This window comes from Octopus bimaculoides, chromosome 4, assembly GCF_046866305.1.
Source record: "Octopus bimaculoides isolate indiv1 chromosome 4, ASM4686630v1, whole genome shotgun sequence".
NCBI classification, from domain to species: domain Eukaryota; kingdom Metazoa; phylum Mollusca; class Cephalopoda; order Octopoda; family Octopodidae; genus Octopus; species Octopus bimaculoides.
Window position 1 is genome coordinate 127,551,186 of NC_142931.1, and position 12,323 is coordinate 127,563,508.

Genomic DNA, 12,323 nt, shown 5'->3' on the forward strand with positions numbered 1-12,323 from the left:
TACCCCACAGATTCCTTTAACTACTCTCTATCAATACCCTGCCCCTCCCCCTGATTCCTTTAACCCCACCCCCACCCTGTTCCAAAGCTCTCCTCTATTATGAGGTCACATTAATGCATCCTTGCAGATATGTCAGCCCAAACCTGACACTTCCATCAAACATCAATTTATTTCACTTTAGAAAACTCTTCAACTAATCTTTACAATTTATTAAAAACAACGGAAACCAAATTTTGTTTTTCCTCTCTTCCACACAAAACTTTTATTCTGAAATCTTTGCCATTAGAGAACTAATCTCATTGGAACTGTGCCATTTTTTTTTCCCTTTCCATCCACCACCACCACCACCACCACCACTACCACCACTACCACCACATCTTCTTTATACCTTTTCATTTTTCAAAAGCTACACACACACACACACACATGCATGCACACACACACATGCGCATGCGAACACATACATACACACACACACGCACCAGTAATAATAACAACCAAGCTCGTATGAGATTTCGTTTGATCATTTATTGAAGAAATAAATAGCAAACAACAGAAAAACAAACAAAAACAACAACAAAAAATGTAAAACAAAATGTAAAGCTAAAATGACGGAATGACATTTTTGAAAATTAATTATTGTTTAAATAATGAGACTGGCGAAGAAGTTGTGTTGGTTACACTTAGGTTTTGTTTTCCGAAAGGAGGGTTGAACATAAAAAAGACAAAAAAAAAAAAGAAAAAAAAGAAAAACTATCAAAATACATATATACATACATATTTATAAATACTACACACATACAAAAAACAAATCTGTTAATTGAAAATATGAGAAGAAAAAATAATTAATTTATATAATGACACGAATGGGATTGGCTGTCTTTTTATTTTGACAATTGTTATGTTTGATTAATTCTTTGTTAAGTACCCAACTCTCTCTTCCTTTCTCTTTCACACTCTTTCTCACTCACACCTTCTCTTACTCTCTTTCCCTCTGTGTACCACACCTTCACTTTCGCTGTCTCCCCCCCCCCCCGTCTCTCACTTTCATACTCTCTCCTTCTCTCTCTCTCTCTCTCTGTCTCACTGTAAGATGTTTTATTCTGCCATCAGTTATTGCACACACTTTTAGTCTTTGTAGCTCTACCATAAGATATCTCTTAACTCTATTAATCTGTATAGACACTATTGGTCTTCACAACTCTGCTATTAATTCTTCCATGTACTTGGCTCTCCTCTATCTGTCCTTTATAATCCCTTAAAGTATTTCTCTTCTATCAGCTCCCTCTAAATCCATATTCTATTTTTTTTGTTAATTAACATCATCATCATTGTCACCATCCTTATTGCTATCATCGTTGTAATCACCATTATAACATGCATGCTTTTCATTGCGTGCATAAATGAGATGGAATTCACTGAAGCAGATTTTCTGTGGCTGGATGCCCTTCCTGCTACTAACCTTCATGTGTTTCCTCATTGCCAGATATATTTTAATGGAAGACTAGAAACAAACAGCACCGCTTGTATGACAATGATTCACGTTTACAGCAACTGTGTGATCTCAAGACAAAGAGACACAGATGCACACATAGCGAGACATGCATGCACGCACACACACACATTGAGCTTTTTTTAGTTTCTGTCTACCAAATTTATTAACAAGACTTTGGTTGGCCTGAAGCTATATTAGAAAACACTTGCCAAAAGTGTTACACAGTGGGAGATGGATCTAAAGCCATGTGGCTGGGAAGCAAATTTCATAACCATATGTCCAATCCTTCTTCCCTAGAGCATTGATCCCCTCATCCATCAAATTACCTCCTCACGTTTCCTCTGTTTTTTTCCTGCTGACATCAAACATGATCTATTCAAGTTGAGCAAAAACCCGAAAGGATGAAAGCTAAGTCAACCTCGGAATTTGAACTCAGAACGTAAAGACAGACGAAATACCGCTGAGCATTTCGCCCGGTACAATTCTCTAGCTCAGAAGCTCCTGTCAAACCATCTAACCCATGTTAGCATGGAGAAAGAGACATTAAACGATGATGATGATGATGATGATTGCTTCTCAATATTGAATGTTTTTATTTGCAGAGCAAATATGTCACATTTAATTAACAAAGCAAAAGAAATTCAAAGATTAAAAAATCCTATCCTATAATCTGGAAATTTGGAGAAATCTTGAAAAAGGAATAATCAAAGAGATGATGTAGTAATAATAGAACAGCATATTGCTGGTGCAGAAATTCTTCATTGCAAAAAGAAATATAAAGATAATACTGCTGGAATTCAAAACATTGCCCATGAATATCGAAATTATGAAATACTGGATAATTTAAGAGGCATTCATCATAATTTGACTTTTTAGAATGTTTCTCTTTTCCTCTAATTTCAGATAATGTTAACTCATTACTGCATTTTTCTTTTTTCTGACTCTGTTTAAAACAACTTAGGTGTGTTTACACTGTAAGAATTTTTAATTCTTTTTAGAAACTTTAATAAATATGAAATAAATTGTTCTTTTCTTTTTAACAGTGGAACTCAAAAAATAAGAAGTTATAAATAATAGCATGTAAAATATTGGGTTAAAAATCCCCTTGTAGGGAAAAAGATGAAGGCTGCTCCTAGGACTCAAACCTACATCTTCTGTGAACATGACAGATTTGCTACCATTATACAAAGCAACTCTTTGAATTTTCTCTATCTGTTTTAGAAGCTTGCATGTTGTTTACATCATAAGAATTTAAATTTTTTTTATTGTATTAGAGATCACTGCTGTTGTTGCTCAATGTTAGCTGATGTTACTATTTAAGTTAACCCTTTCATTACCAACCCGGCTGAAACCGGCTCTGGCTCTGTAGTACAAATGTCTTGTTTTCATAAGTTTTGAATTAAAATCTTCCACCAAACCTTAGTCACAATTTATGTTCCTAACACTAGTTCAATGATAACTAAGTTATTTTACTAAATTCTTTGTTATATTCAAAGTAATTGAAAGAAACACAGAGCATCTCAAAATAAATACAGTAACAAAAGGGTTAATGCCAGTACTGGTCACTTGTACAAGTAGTTAGTATTGATTGCTGTTGTGTTAATAAATGGTGTTTGATGGCCGTTGTTGCTGTATTAGTTAGTAGCCATTGGTGGCCAGTGCTACTGTTCATTTAAAATAAATAATAAACAGCTAACTGTAAATATACAGGTTTTTCCAACTGATAACATTTTATGTTAAAAAAAGATTAACCCTTTTGTGACCAGAGTTCTAATGAAATACACTGATTATGTGTTTCAATTAATTTTGAAAATAATCAATAATTTGGATTTAGTAAACTAATTAACTTTGTTATTATTAAGTTGATGTTTGAAATATAACCATATGGTTTTCAGATAAAATTATAATGGAATATTATAATTTAAATTTGAATACTTTAAAACCAGTAGTTTTGTATCGTAGAACCAGGGAAGGTCTCAGGTGAGTTGGTATGCTTCCAAAAAGCCAAATATATCTCTGATCACTTTTTTAAATCACTAAAAAATACCAAGTTACTGAGTAATATCGTGTTTGAGGAGATTTGCAAAGCACATACACTTCACAAGTTAACCTTTCTATTACAATATTTCTATTGAAATACATTGCCTTTGTTTCAATTAATTCCAAAAATAATGAATTTCGTAACATAACTTGTTATTAAGCTAGTGTTTAGAACAAAAGTTCATACAAAATTTTGATGGAGGGATTTTTTAAAAAAAGATAAAATTAAAACAAAAATTTTGCATCATGGAACCAGAGGTGCTCTCTCATAAAGGTTAATGAGGATCTAGTGAAATGCAATTTTAGATTTAGCAAAGCTGCTGACCTTGCAGTGGATAAGAATCAATGATGATAGTGGATTGGCCAGTATTGAGTGCATGGCATCTCTTACACTGTGTACTATTGCTTACGAAAATGGAAGAGGTTAGTGCTCAATACTGATAGCAGTGGCTGCTGTGGTTGGTCAGTACTGGTTGAATCTGCTTTATTATTTAGTGATCAATACTGGCTGTAGTTCTTTTGTTAGTTAGTGGACTGTATTGACCACAGCTGCTGCTGTTGTATATTCAGGCTGGAGATGTCCTCCATCAAAATAACTCCACTTATGATTCTCTTACATTTGGTTATAGTTTTTTGTTAAACCAAATGTTTTGTAAATTTGGTCTGAAACCACAATCTTATGATTTTGAGTCCAACACCCTAATCACTTAGCCATGTGCCTCCACGTTACTTTAGTCCACTCAGCTGGTAAAAGTAAGTAATGCTGTGATAGACCAGCATCCAGTCAAGGGAGGAATATATATTCCAGAGAAACCAGAAAACTGGCCCTATTTAGATTAATGTGGTCTAATCTAAATTCTTTCATGGAATTTACTGGTTCCCTAGTAGTTCAGTGCAGTGTAATGGTATATGGATATAGGGGTGGTTGTTGTTGTACAATTTTAGGTCAGTTTTAATCTAACAGTCACATGGTATGCAGTTAGTAATTGGCTGAATGATAAAGTATAACTCACAAAGGTATCTTCCCAATTATACCATGTCTCTACCTACCTGAGGACTATACTGCATACTCTAACATTCAGGGAGGAATTGTTCGGAGTGCAATGTGATAATCTGGATGTGTTGTATTCCCTTCATTGTCTCTGTAGATGCTGGTGGTGCTACAGCAGTTGTAGGCAAAGTGGACTTAGTCAGAACATGATGCATACTGTTCACTTGCACTTATTGTTAGTGGTGTGTATTCTAGCACAGCGTTTGGGATGAGTGAGTCTATTGATGTTGCATCTATTTTGTGTACATGCTTACTTTATGTTTATCTGAACTGAGAGATAAGGGGGATGGTATTGTACTGGTGTGGTGGTATAGAAGTGCACTAGTTATATGATCATACAGTGGAACAATGATATTGTGACACAGTGGTAAGATGTGGTGAGATGGTATTCTAGTTGTATGATGGTGTACTATTGTATGGTAGAACAAAGATGTGATAAGGTAGTTGTGTACTGATACACTAGTCTGTTGTGGTGATAGAGTGGTGTGGTAATACAATGTGGGATGTACAGTATGGTGACAGACTATGAATATGTAGTAGTGTAGTATGGTGGTATATTGGTGTCATGATTATTGTTGTTTCACTCTAAATCAACCCTGATCAAGCTGACTTTTGATAAAAGACATTCCGTCCATGACCACTGACCAAGAGTATTATTCATCCTCTTATATAGAGTAGAGGTATAGAAGATATGCTACATATAAACATCTTAGGAGTATGTTTATATACATACATAGGCAATTCATCAATGATGAAATGTTGGGAGTCACATCAGAAGTCAGTCTGCTGGTTTCTGTTCTCAGTTGCTCTGCTCCAGATGTGGGCAGGACAGTCTTAGGAACACTATAGGGCCCATGGGGAACTCAATGTACTTGGCCCTGTCGTATTTATTTATTGACAGCATGCCACAACAACAAACATAGTTTTAATCTAGCATTGGGCCCCTAGACCCATGACTTCTCCTTATCCTCCCTGGCAACTCCCCAATGTGCCTGGGTGTGGATATCAATGTTTAGTTTCTTCATGTTACATTAGCTACATCTATGTCTCTTAGTCAGTCTCTACCTTATTTTCTACTACCACTAGGCAACTATGAGTGGTGTATTTGTCTTGGTAACTGAGTTTCTTCCATTCTTTGGATGTACCCAAGCTAGCTTAGGTCTCATTAAACTAATATCCTTTCCATGCTTGGAAGCTTGGTTTTTCTCTTGGATGGGAGTGTTCTTGATCTCATCTTTCTATTTCATGTTTACGATCTGACTTGGGTATTTCATCAGGAATACATGCAATTCTTTGTATGTTTTTGCAGTGTATCATCCATACCTCTGATCTGTATAACAGGGTGGATAATATTATTGCTCAGTATACTACTCAGTGAATGCATGTTGTTTAGTGGTTAGGGTATTCGGCTCACAATTGTAAGGTCATGAGTTCAATTCCTGGTGGCTCATTGAGTCCTTGAGCAAGACACTGTATTTCACTTTGCTCCAGTCCCACTCAGCTGGCAAAAAATGACTAGTACCTGTAATTCAGAGGGGACAGCCTTGTCACATTCTGTGTCGTGCTGTGTTAAGGGTATGCATGTCTGTGGAGTACTCTGCCACTTGCACATTAATTTCATGAGATCAGATCAACTGGAACCTTCATTACCATAACCGGCTGAAAGCCGAAACATACTACACAGTTCACATGGGCTGATATATGTTTGTTGTTCTACAGTTGCTCTCTGAACCGTTCGAATTCCAAGCTGACCTTACTCTTCCTGTAGTCTAATCTATCACTTAGCTCACCATCATTAATGATTGTATTGGGTTGTCTGCAAAGTTTGTGCTGATTTTTAAAGGAAAGAAAAAGGTCAATAAATACTTGCGATTACATTTTTAATTAACCATATATAAACCATTTTGTTGCACAATGCATCTCCATCTTTCCTTTAACTTGAAAATACCCTCTTCTCTGAATTGAGGTGGTTTCATGGCAAATAAGTCGAAAGGTAAGCTACTATAAATCGGCACGAACTTTCCGGACAACCCAATATTTCCCAGAGAGGTAAAGTGGTTTGTTTCTACCAGCTCCTTCCCTTTGATAATGGTGAACTCACTTGGCTGAGAAATAACAATTTCCATTCTACCAAATGTTCACTTTCAAGCTGAAATTTGAGCTTGAACCATCAAAAGCATACACCAAGCATTTGGTAATATGGGTACAATTACCAGCAAACTATTGTCTTTTTCAATATTTCTGTGGTCTTAGTCTTAGCTTCAAGGTGTAAACTTCATATAGGTTAACATCTTATCTTGTCCTACATGTCTACAACTTTAGTTGATTTGTTGAATGACTTCCTGACCATTGTTTTTTAGGGATATATTTAGAACTCCATTATCAAGTCTGCCTTTTCCTTATTTAAGGTGGTAAAGTTTTAGTTGAGAGAAATTTGGCTGCTATTTCTAGCAGTTTGTACAATTACATGGAGGCTCTCACATTGGCTCAAATGATGTTATAATATATTCAATATCATGTCAAATTGTAATAGTTTGGATACTACCCTGTAGTGTTTACCCTTCTCCATTCTTGTAGTACTTCTATTTCTTTTCCTTATCATCCTTGCACCACTCTTCTATTACTCTTGTTTGATCTATTACTCATCCTCCCCCATTTTAGTCCTATTCTTCTTTTGGGTTACCTCTGTACATTTTCTGTGTTAGCCATCTTCTGCTCCTATTTTTATCTTGTTACCCATTTGTGCATGTATACTTCTGTTTGTATTCAATATTACCCCTGTTTCTCTCCTTTGGCGTTATCCTTGTTTCTCACTTGTATAAATCCTGTTCCTTTCCTATTCTACTGCCATTTGTTAGGAGAAGAACATGGATAAGACTGTGTTACACCTGTTCCGCTGATTAACTCCTTTATTTTTAAACCCCTTTCCTTATTCTTCTGCTTACCCCCCTTTTTTTTTTGCTGCTTCCTCTCTAATCTTTTGCTGTGTTCCTTCTAAACCTCTCTGTATTATCCCTGTTTCTGATTGCATTAATCCTATTCTTGTGGAGGCGCAATGGCCCAGTGGTTAGGGCAGCGGACTCGCGGTCATAGGATCGTGGTTTCGATTCCCAGACCGGGCGTTGTGAGTGTTTATTGAGCGAAAACACCTAAAGCTCCACGAGTCTCCGGCAAGAGATGGTGGCGAACCCTGCTGTACTCTTCCACCACAACTTTCTCTCACTCTTACTTCCTGTTTCTGTTGTGCCTGTAATTCAAAGGGTCAGCCTTGTCACACTGTGTCATGCTGAATATCTCCGAGAACTACGTTAAGGGTACACTTGTCTGTGGAGTGCCCAGCCACTTGCACGTTAATTTCACGAGCAGGCTGTTCCGTTGATCAGATCAACTGGAACCCTCGACGTCGTAAGTGACGGAGTGCTAACAACAACAATCCTATTCTCCACACATTTTACTCTTGGTCCTATCTGTATTAATTGTTTCTCGCCCATGTTACTTCTGTTCTTGTCCTGTAATAATTCTATTCCTCACATGTGTTTTTTCTACTCTTCTTATGTGTCACTGTTGTCCTTTTTCTGGTTTTCCATTCAGCCCTGTTGCATTACTCTGGCTATTTATATGTATTGCCTCTGTTCCACTCCTGTGTTACCCTGTCTTTCTCAGTGTTCCTATTTTTTCCACTTCTATGTTACCTTTGCTCAATTACCTTGTTACCCTTGCCCCACTTATGTATTAGGCTTGTTCCTCTCCTATGTGAAATTGCTCTACTTTTGTGTTACTCTTTGCTCCACTCTTGTGTTACCTTTACTTCTTCCCTGTTAGTCTTGCCTCATTCCTGTTACCTTTGCCCTGCCCATATGTTACTCTTTACTCCACTCCTCTTACCCTTGCTCCACTCGTGTTAACTTGCTTCACTCATGTGTTATTCTTGAATCACTCCTATTAACCTTGCTCCACTTATGTGTTACCCTACTCCACTCATGTTACTGTTGCACCACTCCTGCTACTCTTGCTCCTCTCCAGTGTTACTCTTTACTCCACTCTTGTTACCCTTACTCAATTCCCATGTTTCTCATTGCTCCACTTTTGTGTTATCCTTTGTCCTCCTTTTATGTTACTCTTTGTTCCACTCCTGTTCTTACCCTTTTCCTGTTTACACTTGAATCCCTTCTGTATTATTTCTTTTTTTCTTTTATATTATCCTCATTTCACTTGCCCATCATCTGTTTTCTGTTCCTGCAATCACCCCATTTCTACTTACAGCCTGCCTTAAACCCAGAAGGTCAAAGAACCTCTGACTATGTCTTTCTCAACAAATGGAAAGCTAAGAACCATCACTACATCCGTGGAGAAGTGGTCTCACTAATGTAAGTTGATACTTTCTTATGACTTCTCTTTCATACAAGTTCTATCATAGCTTAATTGACATAACTTTCATGTAATAAATTAGTGTGTCTTGACATATATTAACTGATGTCATAACATGTACTGTATCCTAATTATCCTAATTCATGTTAAAATATTTTCTGTGCCATAATTGATGCTTTGACACCTGTTATACTTTAACTAATGTCAGAACACTCACCATGATGTCAGAACACTTGCCATGTCTCAACTAATGTTATAATATCTATTATATCATGACTGATGTATTAATATCTATCATATTTTATCTGTTGTCATAACTTTTATTATTTTATATTGGCTATCATAGCACTGACCACAACTCAACTGATGTCATATTACACACCATATCATAACTGATGTCATGACATTTTATCTGCTGTCATAACATCTATATGTCTTAACCAATGTCATAAAGTCTACTCTATCATAACTGATGTCTTGGTATTTATAAAATTTTGGAGGGTGCCATAAACATTGTCATTTCATAAATGATGTTATACACTAAATTATAAATGCTATAATATCTAGTATATCGTAACACATATAATGCCTGTCATGTCACAATTGTTGGCATAACACATTGTAACTGATATAATACCTTTTTTTCAGACCTGTATTGTAACTGATATCCTACCATTTATCTATCACAATTACTATTTTAATACCCATCATATTGTAACAGTTGTTATAACTTTTTCATGTCATAACTGATATCATAATACCTGCCATGTTATAACTTATGTAAGTGGTATAATATCTGGTGTGCTTCAGCATCTGTCAATTTAGCCATGTTATAACTAACTGATCTAATGTGGTGATTGTTTATCACCATCATCATTGTCATTGTCACAGTCAGCATCATCATCATCACTACCACCACCACCACCATCATCATTTGTCTGTTCACTGTGTTGACATGGGTTTGATAGGTCATTATAGTTTGAGTCCTTATTGTGAGTTACTGCTTCCACAGATGGGTTGGAGGATCATATCTTGCCTGTATGTTTAATTTTTGGTTTAGTTTAATATCTGGATGCTACTCCTGTTACCACCCACTTTATTGAATGTACTTGGTGTATTTTATCATGGCACCAGCATTAGAGAGGTTATCATGTCTTTGACAAGACACGACTAAAGGGTTTTCTGGATTCTATAGTCTCTCCATGTTGGGGGCATTTTATTGTGACTCCAACACCAGTGAGATTACCTCGTACCCTGAAAGACATGAGTCCACATAACTCTTTGTCACTGTTCTAAGCAATGAGATCATAGTGTGGGTAAAGATGATGATTGCTGAAGTTTGAGAAAGAGGTGTGTGTATGAAGCAGGAAAATAAAATGATTGAGCTGAATGATAGAAAAAGAGACTGAAATGGGAAAAACAGTAATGAGAGAGAGAGAGAGAGAGAGAGAAACTAATGGAAGCTACATGGTTGCTGGTAAAAGAGATAGTGAGTGATAGATTGTCATGGAAATGGGTAAAGGTAAGAGAGTGTGATGGATATCAACATGAGTGACCTTGGGAGAGAAAGTGGGAATGGTAGCTAGCAGTATATATAGAGAGAGTGTGTGTGTAATGGGTAGTCAGAATAATGGTGGTAAGGGAATAATATCACCCGAGAGAGTGACCTGAGGGAAGGGGAATGATGACAAGCATTACAGGAGGGTAAATGACAAGATGTATTGGATACTAACAGAGATAATGTAATCTTTTGTTACTCAGGTAGAAAGATGAGAGAGAGAGAGAGAGAGAGACAAGTAGAGAGATATGGATGGTGGTAGAGGAGATTGCATATGAATAGATCTAAAATTTTCCTTCATTACAGGTGACATAGCACAGTGAACAAGAGGGTGGATGATAAATGGAAAGATATTGAATAGCAGAAAGGGTAGAAGATGAAGACTTATAGAATCGGCAAAAGGTCTTAGTACAGATCTATATATATCCTCATCTTCTTGACCAATGCTGCAATATCTGCTTCTTGCAGCATATACAATGTCTACCATGCTATAATTGATGTCATAACATTTACTATTCTGTAATGCAGTGTTAAATTATCCGATATGTTGTGACTGATGTCATAATCTCGCTTCTATCACAACTGATATCATAATGTCTTTCATACTGAACTGATATCATTGCATTTATCATATTATAACCAATATCATAATTTTTACTGTTTTAACACATGAATATGATGAGCCAATGAGAGAGCCTGTGTAGTCATGTGACATGATAGAAATGGTAAAAAATTTTCCTCAGATTGTACCTCTATCAGCGTTAAAAAAAAAAAAAGAAGAAATATCAAGGACACATTAGATAATTTAGTTATGGATAACCAAAAGGGTTGGTGGTCACAAGTGGAACATCTTTGATCATAGATCTGCTCAACAAAAACAACAAACATGATGACAAGCACTAAATATACATACATCTTGTATTAAAACGTAAGTCATATATTCTGCTCTCTTATGACAATACAAGCTGGTTATTAATACTGTTGAAATGGCATCTTTGGCAATAAGATTATTAACTTCATTATGATCTTTTATCTTTTACATGTTTCAGTAATTAGATTGTGGCCATGCTGGGGCATTGCCTTAAGGAATTTTCAGTTGAATGAATCAACACAAGTACTTATTTTTTGTTAAGCTTGGTACTTATTCTATTGGTCTCTTTTGCTGAACCACTGACTTACAGGGGATGTAAATACACCAACACTGGTTGTCAAGTGGTAGTGGAAGACACACACACACACACACACACAACAGGCTTCTTTCAGTTTTCATCAACCAACTGCACTCACAAGGCTTTGGTCAGCTTGAAGCTATAGTAGAAACACTTGCCCAAAGTGTCACAGTGGGACTGAACTCAGAACTATGTGGTTGGGAAGTAAGCTTTTTGCCACACAGCCATGCCTGCGCCAATGATATAAATATAAGTCATTGGAGTCTCGAATAAAATGCATTGTGATATTGATCCTGGCTCCTTGCATTCTGATTTCAAATCCTGCCAAGGTCAACTTAGTCTTTCGTCTATCAGGGCTTCATTGAAAAAAAGAAGAAAAAAGAATCAATTCTAGAGTAGTGGATTGGGGGAACTCTTGGAGTGTCCACCAGGATGCCTTATGGTATTTGTTCCATCTGTTTGCATCATGAATTCAAATCCCATAGTAGCTTATGGGGTTGCTAGATTTACTCTGCTATCTGGTTTAATATTTACAAACTAGCTTTTGAATCTTCTGTTGAGGAGTTTACTCTCGTGCAAATATTCAGGGCTGGTCCCTGGTTTGAAGATTCCTTCTTGCTTTCTCTTCACCCATTTTAAAGG

General features: G+C 36.5%; 1 protein-coding gene across 1 annotated transcript in view; it reads left to right on the forward strand.

Annotated features, from left to right (window-relative positions):
- LOC106874002 (mitochondrial inner membrane protease subunit 2) overlaps window positions 1-12,323 on the forward strand; it is a 421,447-nt gene that overhangs the window by 17,969 nt on the left and 391,155 nt on the right. Inside the window, exon 3 of the mRNA XM_089351430.1 lies at window positions 8,850-8,953. Coding sequence (XP_089207556.1) covers window positions 8,850-8,953 — 104 coding nt within the window. The remainder of the gene's footprint in view (window positions 1-8,849; window positions 8,954-12,323) is intronic.